At 35.0% G+C, this 24,091-nt stretch overlaps 1 protein-coding gene across 50 annotated transcripts in view; it reads left to right on the top strand.

Moving 5' to 3' along the window:
• The first annotated feature begins 2,867 nt into the window (after window positions 1–2,867).
• Window positions 2,868–24,091, top strand: part of LOC150030571 (pyrophosphate--fructose 6-phosphate 1-phosphotransferase subunit beta-like) — a 41,575-nt gene continuing 20,351 nt past the window's right edge. For 15 of the 50 annotated variants that reach the window (XR_016526745.1, XR_016526737.1, XR_016526734.1 and 12 more), the window contains exons 1-12: window positions 2,869–3,422; window positions 4,142–4,210; window positions 6,964–7,046; window positions 7,137–7,429; window positions 7,562–7,667; window positions 7,832–7,895; window positions 8,227–20,421; window positions 21,315–21,541; window positions 21,964–22,023; window positions 23,416–23,577; window positions 23,649–23,753; window positions 23,960–24,062. Coding sequence is in view for 3 of the 50 variants with exons in the window: in XM_090309572.1 (XP_090165698.1) it covers window positions 4,205–4,206; window positions 7,562–7,667; window positions 7,832–7,895; window positions 8,227–8,315; window positions 8,932–9,015 (345 nt within the window). In the remaining 47 variants the exon portion in view is untranslated. Of the gene's footprint in view, window positions 3,423–3,818; window positions 3,943–4,034; window positions 4,211–6,963; window positions 7,047–7,136; window positions 7,430–7,561; window positions 7,668–7,831; window positions 7,896–8,226; window positions 20,422–20,456; window positions 21,542–21,963; window positions 22,024–23,415; window positions 23,578–23,648; window positions 23,754–23,959; window positions 24,063–24,091 lie in introns of those variants that run through there. The other 35 variants (XM_090309587.1, XM_090309586.1, XM_090309585.1 and 32 more) reach the window with 28 other exon arrangements.

Below are 24,091 nucleotides of genomic sequence, written 5' to 3'. Positions count from 1 at the left end.
TTATAATAGTATGTGTTTGGGGGGTAAACTATTTTAGTTTGAGAAGGAAATAGTAAACACTGTAGCAATGAATAAAAAAATGATGAAGGTAAAATAGTAAAAACGGTAGCAAATGATGATTTTGAAATAGTGTTGAAAGGGGTGGTATTATAGTCTTAGGATAATCTTAGGATAATCTTCACCCCAAATACACCCCAAATACACCCTAATTAAGGAATACAAAATAGTATCTATTGTAACAAGGGGTGGTATTATAGTCTTAGGATAATCTTCACCCCAAATACACCCTAAGTGTTTTTATATTTATTTAATATAATTCTAATACTTTAAAATTCAAAATTCAAAACTTAGATACAACGAAAACATAAAAATGTTATTTTTTACAATTTGCATTATTTGGATCACAATATCCAAAAACTTTTTTCAGAATCAAAATTCAGATTGTCTGTTAAACACAAATTTGCTAAATTCAGAAAATCTATAAACATAAAAAAAAATTCAGATTATCTACCAAACATGTTCTTAATTATCATACCAATCAAAATGGAATTTCTTTTATTTATTTGAAATAGAAAAAGATAAAATAAAATTGTGAAATCAACAAGAGCGTTGACATAGTGCTTGTACTATCGATCTCGAAGTCTGAGGTTCGATTCCCCACTCCACACTTTAATTAATTACAATACCTTCCAAAAATAAAATAAAATAAAATAAAATTGTGAGATGAAGGAGAATGACTAGTAAGAACAAGATTGTTGACTTGACATATTTTCAAACATAACGGTCAAATTTCTGCTGTTTGCATTACGATCACTGACCGGCTAGATGGTGCTGCCCGCAGTCAGTTTCTAAGAATTATCTTCAATTTTGCAGCCACCTCAATAAGCTTTCCTCTTTTCTCTCTCTTTTTTCACCTTCTTACAAGATATTACTATAAATAAATAAATAAGAGAAAAAAAAATTATTTTATTTTGTTTTTAAATTTGGCTCTACTTTTCATTTAGTTTCTAGGTTACACTTTCAAGTTGAGTTCTTTTTTTCCCCAATATGGTCATAATGTTTCGAAATTTAAATTTTTAACCTAAAATTTTTACTAAATACTCACTTTTAATTTTTGATGTGAATATCTATTATTTTATTTAAAATAATTATAAAGTATAATTGTAAATTAATTCATATACATTAATACTAAAGATTGAAAGCGAATCATTTGTAAAAAAATTGATATTAAAATTGTAAATCTTAAAACATAGTAACTAAATTGAAATAAAACTCAAACCTAGATGGTAGAATTGTAATATTTGGGATTAAATTCAAATCAAACTAAAAAATCAAGAATGAAAAGTGTAACATCTCTAAACTTTGGAACCAAATAAATACTAAACTTAAAACTTATGGACCAAAGATATATATTTTTTTAAAAAATAATATAAATATCTATTACACAAATTAGAGATGCTTTGATTAACCAAAGAAAAGAATATTTTCCAGAAAAGTCATTTTTATTTAAAATATATTTTTTAATAAAAGAAATTGTTTAATATATATTTTGAAAGGATTTAAAAAGCTATTTTGAGTGATTGTCAAACACTCTAATTTTTTTCTCAAATGACTTATTTTTAAATTTTACACACTTAAAAATTAATTAAATTACTAAAATTTCAACAACGAAGCTAAATATGAGTGAAATAGTTAATATGAGGTTAATGGAGGGAATAAAAAGCACCTTAAATCCAATTAAAGTTTCTTCTTGTCTTCCGAAAGTTTGTTTTCATTATTTTTACTGTCACATAAGCAATAAGTTTAATATAATATATTTTTTTTAAATGTCAATATAAATAATATTATCAAATTAATGATCATATATATACTATTAACTAATGTTTATTACTTAGACAAGACAAATATATAATAAATTGGAAATTGGAAATTTTTATCAAGGGCGAGCGGGAGCGAGTAAGTGGGAGAGAGAAAACAGGAGAAAACGAGATTCTGAGAAGAGAGCTGCGCGATCGAAGAAAGAATTGGAGAGCGAGAGCGGGAGCGATTTACATTTTTAACCTCGATTTTTTACGAGCTACTTACTTTTTGTATTTGGTGTTAATGTTTATTACTTAATTTAAAAGAATATAAAGAATTAAAATTAGTTAAGTTTTACTATCTTTATCTGTATTAAATTTTAAATTCACTTCATAATTATTTTAAATTAATTAATAGACATTAATGTCAATAACTAAAAATGAGCATTTAATGAAAAATTGAGGTTAAAAGTATAAGTCTTGAAATATAGAGACCAAATCGAAACAAAACTTAAATCTCAGTGGTAAAATTGTAACATTTTGAAACCTAGTTAGGGATTTCAAAACTAAACTCAAAACTTGAGGACTAAAAATGTAACATTTTGAAACTATTTCAAAATTGAGGAAAGAAATATGTATTTTTCCTTAAAATATATCAATGAGTAGAAATTCTTCAGAATGTTGGACAAAATCGATAGATGAAATGATGTAATATCGATCATTGGATCATTAGACCTTCATTTATTTAGTTCATCTTTAATATTTTCACAACTACTATTTTACTTTTAGCTGCCAATAAGAGATAATTATTTTGAAATAGTATTTACTGTAACAAGAGATAGTTAATTATAATCTTATGGTCTCATCCGCCTCTTAATAGTAAAAGTAACGTAAGAGTGATTTTGAAAGGATTAAAAATACTTTATTATTATTAATAAATAAAAAAAACAAATACATATAAGTATAAGTTGAAGTTTCCAAAATTTAAATAAATAATTTAAAAAGAATCCCTAGTTGAATAATAAATAATTTGACGCCTCCATCTTTGCCTTTTTCTTCCCTTACTCATTCCCTGCAGCAGCAAACCCCAGAAACCACCTCTCTTTCTTTCTCTCTCCTTCCTATAAAAACACAGACAAGCCCCATTTGAATCTCTGCTTTCTCCTAACAAAAAAATAAAAAGTAAAAAAGCTGATAAAAGTGACAATAAATTTGATAAAAATAAATAAATATTTAAAAAATAATTTCCAGCTGGAGAGTGTTTGTTATTTATTAGCAAAACTCAACGGGCCAAAATTTTGAAACCCTACTCCTCAGACGTTGTACTTCCTCCAAAATTTTGAAACCCTACTCCGATCCCCTCTCTCCCATTGTCGCTCCCTTCGTCGCCGTTACAGGGCCAGACCTTCCTCACTTTCCATTCTCATTTCATTGTCGCTCCCTTCGTCGCCGCACTCTGCTCCTTCGACGATGACGCCATTGCTCGCCAAGTCACTGATCTTGTTCGTCGATGTTACTGAAGTTAACGGTGATGGATCTCTTTGCGACGACTTTATCGCCAGAGTTTCGGATCGGCTTTCTTCTGGCGCGTTGTCTTGGAGCCGCCGTCAGGTGTATAATATGGTAATCTTGTTTGTTCTACTGTTCTAGATTCGTGCGTATTTCGTTGTCAAAGGAGTGTGATTTTTTTTCTTTTTCCATTTGTTCCTTTTAGCTTCATTGTTATAGAATGCTTAGGTCTGCCTGTAGTGTTAATAAGAGACTGATTTCACTTCAACAGGCAGGAAACCAATTACACATGTTTTTTCTTCGTTTTGTTTTTTACTTTTTTTTTTTTTTAAAAAAATTTCGGGGAGGAGTAAAAAATTGGCTACTACTGCCAGACCACTTTCTCAGAGTTTAGTGGACACTTAACGAACCAGCCAAACAAATGACAATGAAAAGGAAAGTTACAGCAATAAATTCATAATGCTACAACAACCAAAGGAAACAAACATTACCTAATATCAAACTCTTCAGATTTCTGTACAGCTTCTTCAGAAATCTGTACAGCTTTAAACTATCGGACAACAAATTTCCATGGCCAAATTAAGAACAACGATGGCCTCGTGTCAAATCTCGTGCCAGGCCTTGAATTACCAAGGTGATAAACTGAATAATTCGAAAGAAGCAAATTATTTTGTACTGCGCATATGCATTTTTTATGACAAGTTCTGAATTACTCTTCATATGCAGCAAGGAGATACGGGGAGAGATCCTCTTTGTTCTATATAAATTGACCACAATTCAATATGCATCTAACCATAGCACTGAAAATGATATTCTCTCTGCATTTTGCCCAGAACTTCTGTTTCTATCTCTGGAGGCGCTCATGAAGACTCAAAATGATGATGTCCGATTGAACTATGTAGGTTTGTCAACTTCTTCAAAACCACTTTTTTTTTTTTGTGTTTCCTAGACCGAACATGATGGCTAAATCTTCTTTCTGGTTTATAATTTGTAGCTGGTGGTGCATGAGTTTGGGTGATATTTTTGAATGTTTGCATTTGCGTACAAATGAAGCCCAGTTTGTCATTTCTCATCTTCTTTTATCTGATGTGTATTGATTTGTATACTGACAACTACCAGAATAAATGTTTTAAAAAAAAGCTATGAAAAGCTATGTCATAATGGATGGAAAACTGAAAATGATGTATTGATTTGTTTACTCATCTTCTTTTATCTGATGTGTATTGATTTGTATCTAACTATTCATGTTCATTCATTCATTGTGCATCACTACTAGAATAAATGTTTAAAAAAAAAGCTATGCAACATAATTATTTCCAACCTTGAGAATACTACATGATCATTCTATACTGACAAATAACTTGAATGCTTTGAGAAAATACAAGAAATGGATACTCGTGGTATTATGTCATAATGGATGGAAAACTGCATACCTTAATGGTTGCAACAAGGCCCAACCTGAAACACAATAAAGCTGCATTAGTCCTTTCTAAATGTAGTAAACTCATAGCTTTATTAAAAATTATAAATCTCTCTGCTTATCATAACTAAGCAGCCCCAAAAGAAATTAATTTTATCAGTACAAGAACAGCATAAAATGAACTAAAATATGAAAACCCCATAGAAAGATCCATGACCATCTTGTGGCAAGGCCGATAACAGAAAATTTTCAAACACTCTATGGAAGGAGTAGAAATTAAGTTTATTCACTACTTAAATCCCAATTAGAGTAGTGGCCCAAAATGAATAAAAAATTTGAAATTCCAAAGCAACAAGATAAATCGACCTATTTGAGCTCGGACTTAGGATATGCCATTCCACCAACAAAGTTGCTTGCCAGGATATTGAAGAAAGAAAGCAAAAGCTAAAAGAAAATGCAACTCAAAACATTTTGTTCATGTGCAAGTTTTTTCCAGACTTGAAGAACCATTTTACAAAATTCAGCTCAACCACATAGCTGCGCATCTACAGTATGGTTATAGGTTTCAATTCGATATTCTACCCCCAAAAGATATACCCAGATGACTTTTCATCTACCCGACTTCTTAGCTCAACTCTAAGTTTCTAAATTATGATTAGTCAATCCCGTAAACAAGATAAGATCACTTATCCAAAGATTTTAATCGACTTCTTTTCCAATAAATTAACAAACGCTGCCCTGAATGACTAAAATTTTGCAATGGCATATCAACTCTTAAGTTTCTATCAAAGGTCCTCTGCTTTCGTCAGACTAAGATCTCCAACTTAACACTGTGGAGCTAATAATTAGTTATCTGTCCTCAGAGGGCACTTCCATCAAGCCAAACCAACTATTGGTTGAAGAAAATATAGTGGATTATGTATTTGAGATATTACGATTTTCAGGTGAGCAATCGTAGTCCTGAAAATTCTGAACAAGCATAATCTGTCAGGGATAAAGATATCTAGCTATTTTTTTTAGATCGAAAGGACACAGATGTACAACCTATGAAACAAATCCTAATCGTAGTCTTGAAAATTCTTGAACAAGCATAATCTGTCAGAGATAAAGACATCTAGCGATTTTTTTTAGAACTCAAGGACACATATGTACAACCTATAAAATAGTTCCTGTTCAAGTAAGGTCGTAGATATCTAGCTATTTTTGTGTTGGTAAATACATGAAAACTAGTCAAGGTCATAGATATCTAGCTATTTTTGTGCTGTTAAATACATGAAAACTACACATTCTTTTTTCAAAATAGAACATATGCCAGAAACTTCGAATTCTAGGATAATGAAATGAGTTGCACATTGCTGAAGGTAAGGATCCCTTAACAAGGGCTTGCGTCTTCAGGCCCTTGATCTTCTTTCAAGAGCTGAATTGCCCTTCAATCAAAGGCTTGCGGTCGGATTTGCAACACTAATTCTAGTGTTGGGTCATGTTGCTGAAGTTCCTTTCCATCCAATTCACAGCCAAACACTTGGTCTCATTTTGAAATGCATTTCTCAGTGTCCTGGAGTAGTGGTTGTATCTCGTATTGAAGAACTAGTTCTTATTTTGACGAGTATGCTCCGTAAGAATGTGACTGGGGAGATGGGCATACATCCAGACACATTTGCAACAACCCGTGCAATCCTGGTCACGATGATGAAGTCTCCATCTCATAGGGTGCCACATCCTAGCAACATCAATTCAAGAAGTATTAGAACATGTAGTTTTATTTCGTCTTAGTACATTCGAAACACAACCAGGTCAACTTTTACATTCTTTATACCTTCTCAAGGAGTTCTATATATATAGTCAAGTCAATACTGTCATGGACAACTCTATCACCAAAGAAATGAAAAATTGTGCTCTTGATGTATGTACAACACACTACCTTGGCTTTTAGCAACTATCAATGTAACTGAAGAGGAACTTGTTTTGGGGGTATTTGAAACTTTTCATTCGATTTTGCTCCAAAATCCTGACATCAGGACCATAGATTTTGCAAACACACTTCTATCTGCTTGTTGTTTGAGTTTCTCTTTTAGATGTCTAGGCTCATTTCTATATGAAAAGATGAAATGGAGAGTGTATCTAATGCTCAGTTCTCCGGTGGATGTCATCTTTGGAAATGATTTCACTGGCATTAGAGAACTTGTATCATTTTTTCCATCTGATCCAGTTGATTTACTGTTTCTACTTGGACAGGAAAGCTCCAATGACTCAGATCTTTCTTCTTGTTAGTCTGCTGTTTTGTTGTTACTATATGTAAGTTCATTACATGATGATAGGTAACACACTTTTGTTTCTTCTTTCTTGTATCCTCTTTTTGGTATATATCTGTTGTCTATGTACTCACCACATGAATACCTCTTTGCCAGACTTGTTGATGAGAAGATGGTTTAGCATGTTCCAGTATATTCTTGTCAGCAAAAGTGGCTTACTATGTGGATACCATGACCCATTTATGGTCACACAAATGGTGAATATATATGGGTTTTGTAGGTCTGTTGCTGATGCTAGTTGCCACACTTCCTACAGTTCAGAAGTCGAAAGAATATTGTTCTAATTGGTGATTGAAAGTGAGTGGGATATGCATTCTTCAAGGATTCATAGACCATCATTAGTATGGTTGTTTAAGCAAGAGAAAATCAGAAATCCATTATGTTATCAGGTTTTGAAAATATGCCAAATCCATTATGAACTTTTCCTGTTTTACTTAAACGCTCCTGTTTTTTTTTTTTTTTTTTTTGTGTGCAAGACTCTGTTATCTATATTCCCCTTCTTTCGATTGTTTTCAAATTAGGAGTAAGAATATGAAGACCCGAGTGATTGGTTGCCCAAAAACTATTGATGGTGATCTCAAATCCAAAGAGGTCCCCACAAGTTTTGGATTTGATTCTGCTTGCAAGGTACTCATTTCTCTTTGTAACTGCTTTAGAATTCATATTTCGTTTGGACTCAACTTTGGTGACTGTTGCAAAGTTGAAGTAGTTTCTTCAAGAATTCAAGGAAAAAATGGAATGTCGCATTCATGAGATGAGACGCTTAATAGGCTCTTCTGATGTTTATGCAGATATATTCAGAAATGATTGGTAATGTGATGGTTGATGCTCGATCTACAGGAAAATATTACCACTGTAAGCATTTTACTTAATGAAATTGAAACTAAAAATAGTTCTGATGTGCTGACATGTTCATAACAACTGAAATATTGACATTACCAGTATTTCAAGTTCAGATATGTCCACTTTTTTTAAAATATATATTTATAAATAAGTAGATAATATCAATAATAAAGCCCATCTTGTTGCCTCATCTGTAAAAAACAGAGCACTTCACGGCTACTCAATTTTATTAACCTAATGTGAAATTGTACTTTTTTATTGTTGTGATGTTGATACCTTTTTTTTCGCACTCAAGTTTCAAGTTTATTATCATATTGCATTAACAGTGTACATATATCCACAGTTGGACGACTTATGGGTCGTGCTGCTTCTCACATCACACTAGAGTGTGCTTTGCAAACTCATCCAAATATTATTATTATTGGAGAAAAGGTAGCTGCTTTATTTAAACTACTTAAGATAGAAACCTTTGTCAAGGAGGACATTTATCTCCACATGCTTTACCAGATAGAAATCTTTGTCAAGAAGGGCATTTACCTCCACATGCAACCCTAGGGTTGTTTATTCCCTTTGAGAACTAGATTTTGTCTCAGTAATAACTAATAATCTCTGCAACAGATACTCTCATGTAAACATGAAAATTGAAATTGTTGAGTCAGTTAATATATCCTGTTTCAGAATTTCATCTTCTTGCATTTTTACATAGAATGGTAAATATCAAACAAAACTTAGGGTAAAGATAAAAATTTGTGATAAACAAAAGATTCATGGAATTAGGTTGAAACTTTTAATATGGTGTAATGGAACTAAGGATTGACATCCCATATCATATTCAATTGCCTAAGTGATATCGGATGCCTTTTTTTGTCAGCTTTGAAAAATTTGTTCTCTACCACCTAGTTGTAGTTGACTCATAGAGATTTATTGGTTTTGAATGTATGCAGGCGACAAAATTTCCAGACAAAAAATAATTTGTTTTGAATGTTGACTCATATATTAATAGAGCTTTAGTTTATAGGGTACATCGAATTTACAATGTGTTTTGCAGGTTGCGGCTAAGAAGCTTACCTTGAAAAACGTTACAGACTACATTATCGATGTAATTAGTAAATGTTTTGAACTTGGTTATTAATTATGGTGTTGTACTTATTCCTGAGGGTTTGATTGACTTCATTCCGGAGGTATTTCTTTTGTTATTGTAACTAATTGTGTTTATTTCTTTTGGTTGTATGCTCACTATCCACTAAACCCAAGATTCTTGGGATCAATATGTCATTCTTGAACTGATATCATATATAGCTCACTTTCTACAGGTGCAACAACTTATTTCGGAACTCAATGAAATTCTTGCCCATGATATTATAGATGAGGATAGGTTATGGAAAAAGAAATATTATAGATGAGGATAGGTTATGGAAAAAGAAATATTATAGATGAGGATAGGTTATGGAAAAAGAAACTTACTACTCAATCTCATCACCTTTTTGGATTTTTTCCACAAGCAATCCAAGAACAATTGTTGCTTGAAAGAGATCCACACGGAAATGTCCAGGTAATTGTTTTTTCTTTTTGTTTTATACATGTCTTTCCATGTAACTGAGTTGGAAAAGAGAAGGCAAGAAGGTGCATATAATGGGTGGCCAATTCAAGTGGCAGTCACATTTCTTTCGGTACTTATTCTATTCGTGCTTGAACTTTTGCTGTTTTACTTATACGCTCTTGTTTAATAATTTAGTGATAACACATTATTTAGCACTTGGGTAGTAGGCAAGTCAGTTGAGATCTGAAAAACATGCATGTTGGTAAATGCATTAAGATCTTTTAAATTCATATTTGATAATTAGGGAATACCAAGTATCTAGACTTCCATTACCCACGAACTTTGATTCAACTTATTGCTATGCTTTGGGTTACACTGCTGGAGCTCTCATCCATTCTTGAACTCTTGCAAATGAATTGATAGTTGATCAATATGTTGATTCATTTTCCCCAACGAACGTTGGATTTATTTTATTGTTTTCTTTATATCTGCTACAAGATCTAAATAGTCATTTTGTTGGATTCTTTAATATGTTTTAATCTCATGATGGGTATAGGACTCATCCATTGATTCTCTTGAATCAACCTTTCGTGATCGTGTTTCATAACCAAAAGAGTAATATTGTGTCTTGAACATTTTTCTTGGGCTGTAAAAATCGATTCTTGATGATTCTTGATAATTCTTTAATTCATCTAACTCCCAATCTTTACGTTGATATCTTGAAACATGGGTTTGATTGGATCTTTGGACCTTTTTCGATATTGTTGCCTTCTTATCCCACCCCAAATTGCCTTAGAAACATCATTGGAGTCACTAGAATCACTAGAATTAAATTTCCAATGTGGATAATGATAGGTGCTTTGAGAAAATCGAGCATGGACAAAATTAGTATGTTGGAATTCTTCTTTTGAACCACTTGAGTCAAAATTCCAACTTTGTTTTTGGAAGTAAATTTTATTTTCTTGCCTATACCAACTGCTGATTTTTTTTTTCTTGGACGTCTTCTTTGATCGATAATAGTCAATTCTTGCAAAATCTTGATAAATCTTCGGTTTCTTCTTTCTTTCTTGGAATTTCAAGGGTTCCCCCTAATTAGATGTTAGTTGTTCGACAATGAGGACAACTCACAAAGCTTCCTCTTGTGATCGAGGTCACTAAGAGTTTCTTGGAGTTCCACTGGCGGCAGTCAATATTGGCCCACGGATGCTCTGGTACCAAATTGATGTCTCCTAAAGGAGATAAAAGGAGAATTCTCTCCAAGAATCAAGATTATGAATATTTTATTAGAATGAATAAAGTGTTTGATACAAGAGGGGAAGGTTCCTATTTGATGAAACAAAGAGAAGAGAAGAACACAACATTTTACGTGGAAAATCCTAGAACAGGGAGAAAAAACCACGATACAATCACTCTTTTTATTATTATTTTCTATGTTTCATACAGAACAGGGCACAAATATAAATAGAGATGTAGGAAACCCTAATACAGACTAGGGCAAGATGAAACTACTAAAATGCCCTTAGGGTTCAAAAGTAAAGTCCTTTTTTATTTTCAACACTCTCTCTCAAATTGGGGCATAGATGTTAATAAGACCTAACTTGCTGACACAAAAATCAAAACTCTGTCTGTTAAGTCCTTTTGTCTATGAAGATGTCTGTGACCTGTTGACCGAAAGAGATGTATTGAATGTAGATACTGTCATTGTCCAATCTTTCTTTGATGAAGTGTCTATCGATTTCAACGTGTTTGGTTCTATCATCTTGAACCAGATTATTTGCTATACTTATTGCAGTTTTGTTGTCACAGTAGAGCTTCATCAGATGATCACAATCCCGACACAGGTTTGACAAAACTTTCTTTAACCAGATTTCTTCACATATTCCCAGACTTATAGCCATGTATTCTGCTTCAACACTGCTTCTAACAACCACCATTTGTTTCTTACTTCTCCAAGTGACAAGATTTCCCCACAAAAAGGTACAGTACCCAAATGTGACTTTTTGTCTACAATAGAGCCTGTCCAGTCAGTGTCAGTATAAGTGAGATACCTCGTTTGTCAGTTTTCTTGAACATCTAACCCTTACTGGGAGTAGTTTGTAAATATCTTAGGATGCGTTCAACAACCTTCATATGCTCTTCATAGTGCTTGCATAAACTGGCTTACCACACTGACGACGTAGGATATGTCTGGTCTAGTATGGGATAGGTAAATTAGTTTCCCTACTAAACATTGATATCTTTCTTTATTAACAGGAAAGTTAATAGAGTCGCCAAGCTTGGTATTGACTTCTACGGGGTTATCAACTTTGCATCCAGTTATACTTGTTTCTTTTATCAAGTCAAGTGTGTATTTCTGTTGAGAGACTGAAATTCCCTCTTTTAATCGTGCTACTTTCGTCCCAAGAAAGTACTTGAATCTTCCGAGGTCTTTAATCTCAAACTCCTTAGCCATTTTCTTTTTCAGTCTGTCAATCTCTGTAGTATCATCGGGATAACACAATATCATCCACGTATACAATGAGAACGACACTCTTTCCTGACACTGACCTTTTTGTAAGCAGAGTGTGATCAGAGTGTCCCTGAGTATAACCTTGAGAAACGAAGGTAGTAAACCTGTCGAACCACGCTTTTGGAGACTATTTTAATCTGTATAATGACTTTCTTAGCTTACACCCTTCGTGATCAAACTGAGCTTCAAAACCTGGAGGACTCATGTAGACTTCCTCTTTTAACTCACCATTGAGAAATGCATTTTTCACATCTAGATGATGGAAGGGCCAGTCTTTGTTCACAACCATGTCGAACTGTGTTTAGTTTTGCAACCAGAGAAAAAGTCTTAGAGTAGTCTATTCCAAAGGTCTGAGTAAATCCTTTAGCAACTAGCCTGACCTTATAACTGTCAAGCGTCCCATCAGACTTGTACTTTATGGTGAACCCCTATTTGCATCCAACCGTCTTATGCTCTTTAGGAAGAGACAGACGATCCCAAGTATTGTTTTTCTCAAGAGCCCTCATTTCTTCCATAATTGTAGTTTTTCACTCGGGGATTTCCATTGCTACTTATAAATTATTTGGTATCGTTACTGTTTATAGACTTGTAGTAAGAGCTCTGAACTCAGGTGAAAGGTTACCATACGACAGATAACTCCGCATTGGGTGCTTAAGGCAAGACTTGATTCTTTTTCTAAGGCAATAGGAAGATCAAGGGAGGAATCTCCACCTTTTACTCTATCTGACCTTCCATTAGAAATTCCACACTTAGTCTCTAGCGTAGAGTTCCATTCTGATAAGCAAATAGTGACAATCATAAGGAGTTGGCCAAGTAAGCAATATTGAGGTTCTAAAAGATGAAAGTGAAGTTCAACAATCTCGAACCAGCTCAACTGAAGCTCGTGGTGAAAATCATTGTAAGAACTTTTCAAGTCAATCCAATCATGAGGCAATCATTATGCCTCAAGGACCAATGTCAAGAGCTAAAAAACTTGAAGAGGGATTAAACGCTTGCTTCCAAGCTAAATTTCCAACCCATCACGAAGAGTTGCAATCCTAGAAGCTCCAAGAGTCACTTGGGCACCCAAAAGTCCTAATGAATCTGCAAAATTCAGATTCATCCCCGTGTTTAATGCTTGATGTATTAATTTATTTCAATGTATTTACATTTATTAAGGTTCATGTATGTCCTCAAAGAGTTTTTGTTGAACTTAGTCAATTAGGTGAAAAGTTGTGTCTTTTCAAATTGTCTTTTCCATCAGTATAAATACCTATGTAGTTTGGTCATTGGAACACACTTGAGATTGAATGGAATTTCATTAAAGGTTTTGTCTTTCAAGCTTTATGCTTTTTCTTTGTATTTTTGTGTTTAAAATGCATGTATTAGAACTTTCAATCTAGTTTGATCAATTAGATTGTGGAGAGTTCGAATTCTTGAAGTTAGGAATAAGTTTTCCTTTCTTGTTGATCATCGATCAATCTTCCAAGCCAAATATGTTTAGCTTTCTTGGGGTTGCTTACTAAATAGTTAATTGGGGTTACTTTTATTATCATTGTGGGGTTTCACCTAGAATAAAGGGGTTCTCATACGTGATTGAGGGCCCACGACGATAATAAGAATAACCCCGATTAACTATTTAATAAGCAACCCCAAGAAAGCTAAACATATTTGGCTTGGAAGATTGGTCGATGATCAAGAAGAAAGGAGAACTTGTTACTAACTTTAAGAAGTCGAACTCTCCACAATCTAATTGATCAAACTAGATTGAAAGTTCTAATACATGCATTTTAAACACAAAAATACAAAGAAAAAGCATAAAGCTTGAAAGACAAAAACTCTAATGAAATTTCATTCAATCTCAAGTGTGTTCCAATGACCAAACTACATAGGTATTTATACTAATTGAAAAGACAACTTGAAAGGACACAATTTTTCACTTAATTGACTAGGTTCAACAAAAACTCTTGAACCTTAATAAATGTAAATACATTGAAATAAATTAATACATCAAGCATTAAACACGGGGATGAATCTGAATTTTGCAGATTCATTAGGACTTTTGGGTGCCCAAGTGACTCTTGGAGCTTCAAGGGTTGCAACTCTTCGTGATGGGCTGGAAATTTAACTTGGAAGCAAGCGTTTAATCCCTCTTCAAGTTTTTTAGCTCTTGTCATTGGTCCCTGAGGCATAATGATTGCCTCATGATTGGATTGACTTAGAAAGTTCTTCCAATGATTTTCATAACGAGCTTCAGTTGAGCTGGTTTGAGATTGTTGAGCTTAACTATCATCTTGTAGAACCTCTATATTTCTTACTTGGTCAACTACCTGGAATAGTTGCTTCAACTTGTTTATTCCCAGCCATATCAGCCACAACTTTCTTGGTACAATCATTAGTTTTGCTATTTTCTTCCACAGTACACATATCATTTTTAGCACAAATACCAATATTATCAGAGACGAGTATGAGCATCATTATCATTCTCAACACAAATATCGAGGTTATTAAAGACAAAAGTATGAGTACCTTGGGCTAATGTTGGGTCGTACTCATAGATCGTTACCGGAGAAACAATAGGTGGCATAATTTCCTTCTTGAGATTCTTCCTATAGTATGTTATCCATGGACCTATTTGGTAGGTAAGACAGTGACAGTGTCGGTAATATTCAAGATAGGATCAGGAAGGGAATCAGAAAAGATCGAAGACGGGGGCCAATTAGTCTCTTCATTAGAGCTCTCCCCCTGAAAATGACTAATAGAAAAGAAGGGTTGATCCTCTTGAAAGGTGACATTTATCGAAATAAAATACTTGTGGGAGGGTGGATGAGAACACTTATACCCACGTTGATGGAGAGGATAGCCAACGAAGACATATTTCTAAGCACGAGGAGTAAATTTTGTCTTTTAACGCAACTGCGCGCATCAATGCATACTCAACCTTTGCATGCAGCGCCTCGCGCGCACACTTGTACAACCCTCGTGCGCAACCTAGCGTACACACCCATGCAACGCCTTGCGTCATTCTGCCTTTGCGCGCATCTGTAGCCTTCCCGGTTGAGTTGCCTGCGTGCTCAACTGTTCCAGCTACATGCTTATTCAACCCAAAAATACAAATTCAACTTCAAGCTGAATTTACTTATTTTTCCAGACATTATTTCGGGAAATTTCCTTCTACAAACTTGTTTAAAATCGTCTTAACTTACTTACCTTAAAATTTGAGCTTCAAATTCTTCACGATATGGTCAGAATTTTTCAATCTTCACACCCTGCTCAGAATCACATGAGAGCTTGACTTCTTGAGGAAATCTTCTAATGTCAACTCGAATTCTTAAGAATTTCCTTCCAGCAACCTCATAGCTTCATCTACACTCCTCAAGCCTTCAAATGGCTGTGGAATCACCCCTTTAACACTAGAGAATTGTCCAAACCAAGTTCTTGAACTGAGGCTTCCCTTTTAGATTAAGAGATGCATGACCTTAATTACACTTAGGCTGCCACCTATCCCACTAAGTCAACATTAAACCTTCTAATCTCGACAACTGGCCACTACAATCGATGATTAAGCTGAAAAGCTTCCCCTAATCACCAACACATAGCTTACTAACTCTTACCAACGCATGGCTTTACTTGGACGCATACACCTCTTAGCTAGTGCACGTCTCAGCGCCCTTACTCGCACCCGATGCCTAGTCTCAAGATCATCGCATGGGCCTACTTTACACACATCCTTGCCCGACCATTGCACACCAATGCATGCACAAGCCGCATCGCTTAAGGCATTCTCGCCCATGCGCGCGTCCTTGCCCAACTAACCTCAACGTGAGGCTCGACTAGCGCATAGCCCATGCTCAACGCATGGCATCTTCTTCTCGGCCAACACTTAGCCAATGTTCTTCTTCACACCACTAGCTTTCATCTTAACCTAAAGATGCTTAGGCCATCGCACACCTCAGCATGACTGTCAATGCATCATGACCTTCAACACTTGGTCAAAATTTCTCTCCTTAACCAAGCCTTCTTACTCTTTCACTTAGCACCCGAGAGCCCTTAGTAATCAACACTTGAAATCATTTTTCTTTCCTTCCTTAGCATCCTCAAGCTTTCCCTACACCCTAGTATTAACTTACACTTCTTTCACTTAGCACCCGAGAGCCCTTAGTAATCAACACTTGAAATCATTTTTCTTTCCTTCCTTAGCATCCTCAAGCTTTCCCTACAACCTAGTATTAATTTACACTTAATCTTATATAACATACACAAGTAGAGAAAATAAGCTTCGGGGTTGACAAATATTTCTTGCTTTGCTTAATGAGATCCACAACTACTTTCCGTCTTAGGTTGTTAGTCTACATGACTCATTGAGTACTCATAGGCAATCATTTGAATACTCATATATTAAGCAAACAAAATAACTTCCACAAATTCTACTTAGATCATGATATTAATCTTCACCCTTACCCCATTAGAATTAGTTACTTATGACAAGAGATAAAGCCAAAGTGAGGATAGATAAGATGATGAAAGTGAACATGATGATATTAAAATAGTTGTTGAATACACAAATGAACTATCTCTTAAACAAAAGGCTACAACAACTAAGAAGATAGAGAAATAAGGTGAAGGGCAATTGTTAGTAATCTCTTGCTTCTCACAGATGAATGTTGAGGCTGCTTGTGATATAATGGTTGGATGAATGCAGAAAGCCCTTTTAGACTCTTGCTTCGGCGAAGCTTCGATGAAGAATCAAGGTGAAATATGGAGGTGGAATTCCCACTCTGATAAGTCGTAATCGTCTAACGTGGTAGGTGAGAATTTCAGCATTGCTATCATGGTCAATATTCTAAATACTTGCGAGAAGATCCGCTGGTATTGACTCTGAGATCCCGAGGCATGCGACTAATTGTTTGTTCGTCGGGTAGGGGTTTTGCACATGCGATGTAGGTCCTACGATCAGTCTGCAAAATAGACACTTTGGTGCAACATAACTCATGATATGGGGTAGTAGGTGTTTTTGAGATGCTTCACACAAGTTTAATAACATGAATACTTAAGAAGATTGACACATATTCTTCTTATCTATCATCATTATTCCAAGTAAAAGACTATAATAATTTGTATTTCTACAAGTTATCAGGTTGGCCGACACCTTTTGACATTTCACATGGGCAACCATTTGCTTTCCCATCTTTTCACGCAAGTCCACCCCTTCCTCAAGCCTCTTTCTCCATCCACCATAATTTTCCATCTACAAATTTCAGCACATCCAACCTCCTCGTCTCCCACTGACTTTGCCCACCAATGTTTTTGTCAGTTGTCATTTTTCCATCTGCCAGTCTCTTTGCCACCCTAACCAATGAACTACCGGTGTCTTCTCTCTCCATCGTGGTCAACTTATTGGGAAAAACCTTCCACTTCTATTGCATGAACAAGCAGAAAAATAACTAAAAAATTGAAAGAAAATAATAAAATTGGAAACACAATAATTAGCGTGAAAAACTCAAACTCAACGGAAAACAACAGCCCATCAAAGAGATTCATTATGCGAAAAATTGTTACATTCTCAGAAGTTACGGTATTAAGCGAATGCGGTCACTGCAAGATTGCGGCTACACGATAACGCATAATAGAGGGATCAACGTAAGGTTGGTGGAATGAACGCATCAACGTACATCTTGGGAAAATAAAAAACTGATGTTGACATTTCACCTATTACGCCATTAGCAGCAGAGATTTAGAAAGGACTAACGCGTCGCGAATGTCAGAATCAGAGCAGTCCATTAATGCTGTCGACGATCAAAGCTCTATATAAAGAAGCCGGTGAGCAGAATGTCAACTTATCTAGAGTTTTTCCCTGCGATCCAGACAAATGCGTGAGAAGAAGGCTTGAGAATTCTTCATCTCCTTCTTCCATTCCGCGAAACGACCAAAGCCTACGATCGGAGCTAGATCTCGGGAGAGTTAGCTCCACCGCCCATCCATGGCACCTGATGCGTTATTTTATGAGGTGGAATTATGGATGAAAATGCGTTGAGCACTTAAGTTTTCTCAGTGGAATTCAAGTGTAAACCCCACTGAGTTTCTTGGTAAGTCTAGGGTCGAACACAGGGACTTGGGAAAAAATATGCGGTGGTAATTTCTCAGAAGAATTTGCGGTAACCAAATAAATCAAGTAGTTATTGGGAATGTTGTTTGTGGTAATAAAAATAAACAAATGCAGCGGAGTTCGAAAAGAGTTATAAAACGGAAGACGCGATAAGTATGCGGTGAATGGGTTGAGAAGAGTTTCGGCTAACACTTCTTAGGATGCGTTCATGCTATGCGATCGTGCAACACACATACAATAGTAAATCATCTCTCGATGCGAATGCTACGACTTTTAATGCTAGAACGCATGCGATATATGCGATAAGACTATAGGACCTACACATAAGCCTCTATTCTTATTTATGCGATGAAAAAATGACACATACGCATATAAGGCGACCACATAATATCATACCTATCTCTAGGATGCATGCGATGCAGGTTGGCAAACAGAATTTATCTCTAGGTTCCTATCTTTTGTTTATGCAGTTCTAATCATTGCACTCTCGAGTCTAGATTCTAACTTAGCTCTTTCAAATCTTAGGTTCTTTCTTTAGACTCTCTCTCTCGAGTAGCTCTGAAGGGATGTCGAGCACAACATAAAGAAAATGGAGAACCTAAAGAGAGAGTCTAAAGGGATCAATATGTCATTCTTGAACTGATATCATTTATAACCCGCTTTCTACAGGTGCAACAGCTTATTTCGGAACTCCATGAAATTCTTACCCATGATATTATAGATGAGGATAGGTTATGGAAAAAAAAAATATTATAGATGAGGATAGGTTATGGGAAATGAAACTTACTACTCGTGCTTGAACTTTTGCTGTTTTACTTTAACGCTCCATTCCAAGTAATTGTTTTTTCTTTTTGTTTTATACACGTCTTTCCATGAAATTGAGTTGGAAAAGAGAAGGCAACAAGGTGCATATAATGGGCGGCCAATTCAAGGGGCAGTCACATTTCTTTGGGTACTTATTCTATTCGTGCTTGAACTTTTGCTGTTTTACTTAAACGCTCCTGTTTAATAATTTAGTGATTAACACATATTATATTTAGCACTTGGGTAGTAGGCAAATCAGTTGAGATCTCAAAAACATGCATGTTGGTAAATGCATCAAGATCTTTTAAATTCATATTTGATAATTAGGGGTATCAAGTATCTAGACTTCCATTATGAACTCGTAAAGAAAATGGCCAATCACTAGTTATGCATACTGGGTAGGAAATTTGGCTGCTTCTGTTGAAGATTGGATGGCTGGCGAAACTGCATTGACTTCGTTAATGGATGTGGAGAGGAGACACGGTACGATTTTTTCATGAAAACGTGCATTCCTGTTCTCATGTTTTCTTGAATAACACGTTAATAATTTTTTTTTATAGAATATTTTTTATGGAGAATAAGAAGGGAAGTGATAAACAGAGTATCAATTATCCAGCCAAAATGAGAACAAATGGAGATCACTAGAAGAAAAAAAATGAAAGATGAAAAAAACTCTCCAATCTATATTAAAAAGACAACAATTTTCTAGTTGATGAAACTTAAAAGTTTATTTATTTTTTTCTTTTTTAGAGTATCTAAATAACTTAATAGTTACTTATACAATACTATAAAGACTAGTCAAGGTGCATGTAAGATCAGAAAATCAAGGATAAAAGTGGAGTATCTTTTCTCTTAACAATTTTGAAAGGCTTTGGATTGATAGAACATCTTCATGAAGTCTAGTTTAATATTTATCATTTGATGATCTCTTTCTAAAGGTAGAATTCGTTTGGCAAGTAAGTTCAAGCCTGTGATCAAGAAGACAATGGTGGAACTAGATGGTAATATGATCTCTTTCTAGAGTAAATGTCGTTTCCTTTAATCTCCTTCCCAGTCTTATATTATAATTCACGCCGCTCCAGTTGTCATGTGAGGAGGTCAGATCAGAATCCTACCATTGATTATGCAAGTTCAAATCTAAAAGAAGAATGGAGCAGGTGATCTAGATATAGGTATCTTACACAACCAAATTGATGAAAATCGAACCTATTTTTCAGAATTTGGATAAGATATTTTAATTAAGTCTCGGGTCAAATTGCATAGTTGGAACTGAGATACCTAAATTCTTTGTAGTTTCCATTCTTACATGAATTATTAGTAATGTGTTAAGTTCATTGTAATGTCTAATTTTGTTGGTGTGTATTTTTGCTTAGTATTGTCTTGTGAAGGGCCGGTCGGCAAAATCATAAACGAAGCTTTATGGTATTTCTTTTAATTATTGGAAAAGGAGGGCTCCTGGGTATGTTCTCGAAAGGGAAGGTAGAGGTAGTACTTCGAATGGCGAAGAGAGGCGACTCGGCAAAGAAGGAATGAGAAATCGTCAAAGATGACTTCTTTGTTGGCGAAACGAAGGGCTAGTTCTTTCTCTCTCCATCTTATGGTATTTCACTTGATTTCTTTCTTCTTGTCTTTCTTTATCCTTTTCTTCTTTCTCCTTTTTCTTTCTTTTTTTATCTCTGTTTCTCCGTCTATCTTCTCCATCTCTTGCTTAATTTTCTCCATTCATATGATTGTATCTCAATATCTTTTTGTTTTTCTGTTTTCTTCATCTCATTTCCATTGATACTCCTTTCTTCTATTTCTCTCTCTTTTTGTTTGCCCTTCGTTAAAATTTGATACTTCATGTATTATTATTTAGTTTATAGCTAAATGTCATTAAAGCTAAAATATTGAAATATTAGTAAAGTAACTTGGTCATTAGTGTTGCGTGTGTGTATCATTAGTGTGGATGTTAGTTTAAACAATATAAAAAATTGTTACGACTGTTGTATTTGGTTAGTTATCCATTTTGTCCACAAGCTCTTTCCTCTTATTCTAGTCAAGTCCTTCATCTTCTCGACCTTGTCGAACACTCAATTTTCCACTTCTTTCATTGATTCAATCTTTCATTTCTCTACCTATCTCCCCATTTTCATCTTCATTTCTTTCCTACCAATGTCTCCGCCTTTCATCGCTAATGCCGATGTTTCCCTAGTCATTGCATCTTCTCCGTCGGAGATCGGCCTTGTTTCTTCTTTTAGATTATGCAAGTTCAAATCTAAAAGAAGAATGGAGCAGGTGATCTAGATATAGGTATCTTACACAACCAAATTGATGAAAATCGAACCTATTTTTCAGAATTTGGATAAGATATTTTAATGAAGTCTCGGGTCAAATTCCATAGTTGGAAGTGAGATACCTAAATTCTTTGTAGTTTCCATTCTTACATGAATTATTAGTAATGTGTTAAGTTCATTGTAATGTCTAATTTTGTTGGTGTGTATTTTTGCTTAGTATTGTCTTGTAAAGGGCCGGCCGGCAAAATCATAGACGAAGCTTTATGGTATTTCTTTTAATTATTGGAAAAGGAGGGCTCCTGGGTATGTTCTCGAAAGGGAAGGTAGAGGTAGTACTTCGAATGGCGAAGAGAGGCGGCTCGGCAAAGAAGGAATGAGAAATCGTCAAAGATGACTTCTTTGTTGGCGAAACGAAGGGCTAGTTCTTTCTCTCTCCATCTTATGGTATTTCACTTGATTTCTTTCTTCTTGTCTTTCTTTATCCTTTTCTTCTTTCTCCTTTTTCTTTCTTTTTTTATCTCTGTTTCTCCGTCTATCTTCTCCATCTCTTGCTTAATTTTCTCCATTCATATGATTGTATCTCAATATCTTTTTGTTTTTCTGTTTTCTTCATCTCATTTCCATTGATACTCCTTTCTTCTATTTCTCTCTCTTTTTGTTTGCCCTTTGTTAAAATTTGATACTTCATGTATTATTATTTAGTTTATAGCTAAATGTCATTAAAGCTAAAATATTGAAATATTAGTAAAGTAACTTGGTCATTAGTGTTGCGTGTGTGTATCATTAGTGTGGATGTTAGTTTAAACAATATAAAAAATTGTTACGACTGTTGTATTTGGTTAGTTAATCATGTACTTTTTTGCTAGGCTGAATCACTTCATTTTTGTCCCCAATTCAAGTTACGGAGTAGAAGAACACACTAAAAGGTATGAAAAAGTTGTAGTAGTCTTTTACCTTCAGGCTATTAAATTTGAGTGATTTAGTCACATATTAACTCTAAATCTTGCTTTTTCTATCTTAAAATCTAGCTCTTTAATTTATCCTTGTTTTTAAAAATATTTGAATTAGTCTTTGTCAAATATTATGTCACACTTGAATTAGTCTTTGTAAAATCTAGCTCAAGTGCCTATTTATTTGTTTTGCTATTCTTACGTTCTCACTTCTTGGTGAAAACTAAAAATCCCATAGAAATTTCATTTATTTTCTTGGTTGGTTCTTTGGGAACTATTAATGCCTTCCATGTCTTGCAAAAAACCTCCCATATGTCTTAGGCCTGAATTGGCAAGTTTTGTGTAGCATAGCCGAGTTCTAAACATTTACCTTGGTTGTCCCTTTTCCACTAGAGTCTCCAGGTGTTTTTGGTTGGGATTTATGTTTTAAGCCTTTTCTTTTTGCTAAGGTTGGGTTTTCATCAAATGTTGATGGAGGTCTTTATCTGTATGCAAATTGATTAATTTCGTGGAGACCAAATGTGTTTTAAAGTAGACTAAATTGTTACATTCGCTTGGAGACCAAATATCTCTATTCATTTTTTCAATGAAAAATTTCGTTTCATTGAAACCCTCTCTCTCTCTCTCTCTCTCTCGTTGTTTTAGCGATAAAAATTTTAGTCTCTTGCTGGCCAAATCCTCACAACAGGGACTCATATGGAGCTTTTGGAGCATCAAAATCCCTTCTGAGAGTGTTATCCATTTTGTCCACAAGCTCTTTCCTCTTATTCTAGTCAAGTCCTTCATCTTCTCGACCTTGTCGAACACTCAATTTTCCACTTCTTTCATTGATTCAATCTTTCATTTCTCTACCTATCTCCCCATTTTCATCTTCATTTCTTTCCTACCAATGTCTCCGCCTTTCATCGCTAATGCCGATGTTTCCCTAGTCATTGCATCTTCTCCGTCGGAGATCGGCCTTGTTTCTACTGTGTATGTCGAAGTCCAAGCCCACTGTATCGATCAACCTCTCCCTTTTCCCTCTATTCCCAAAAACCCCTTCAAAATCCTCGATGGCCCTCCTAGCTCTGCCGCTGGCAATCCAGGTGTTTATTATCCATAGATCATTTACTTTCTCTTCTTGTTTTGGAGTTTTTAGCCTTCATAACGTGTTTTTTTTTTTTGTACTCTGTTTGGTAACTGAGTTGATTGATGTCTCGAAGGAAGAGTAGTGACATACATTGAGTTTTGTTTGTTCTTTTACTGTTTTGCTTATGATTGTAAATCTTGCTTTTGTTTGGAACTTGAGTTTTACTGAATGCGTTTGAGGCCAGTTGCTACTTCTTAAGGTTTTAGAGTGTTTGAATTGTGTGTTATATGTGCGCGCAGATGATATCACAAAGCTGTTTCCTGATCTTTTCGGCCAACCGTCGGCAATGTTGGTGCCAAGTGATTCCAGTTCGGTGCAGGTGAATAAGAAATTGAAGATCGGAGTTGTCTAGTCTGGTGGCCAAGCACTGGGAGGGCATAATGTGATTTCTGGACTATTTGGTAGGGTCTCATTGTGTCCACATTTATAAATCTAGTCAATGCATTAATTGACTGTTCGTTTCTATTTCCAGTTTAAGCAAGCTGAAGAAACTGCTAAGAAGCTTGATTTGGATGGCCTTGTCAATTGGTGGAGATGATTCCAACACAAATGTCTGTCTCCTCGCTGAAAACTTTATGTATTTTTCAAAACTATGAAATTTGTTTATTGCCTTCCTCCTTTTTGCTCTCTCTTTCTTACTTTCATTGTCATAGATAAGCTATTATATGTTATTTTTATTGCAGAAATATAAGGTTGAGTAATTAATTACTATAGGGTACCATTTTTTGTGTGTGCAAGACTCTGTTATTTATATTACCCTTCTATCTGTTGTTTTCAAATTAGGAGTAAGAATTTGAACCCGAGTGATTGGTTGCCCAAAACTATTGATGGTGATCTCAAATGCAAAGAGGTCACCACAAGTTTTGGATTTAATTCTGCTTGCAAGGTACTCATTTCTCTTTGTAACTACTTTAG

This window comes from Benincasa hispida, unplaced genomic scaffold, assembly GCF_027475165.1.
Source record: "Benincasa hispida cultivar pf3 unplaced genomic scaffold, pf3_genome.v1.1 HicScf1848, whole genome shotgun sequence".
NCBI lineage: Eukaryota > Viridiplantae > Streptophyta > Magnoliopsida > Cucurbitales > Cucurbitaceae > Benincasa > Benincasa hispida.
The sequence above is the reverse complement of the archived record's forward strand: the minus strand, read 5'-3'. Positions and strand labels throughout refer to the sequence as shown.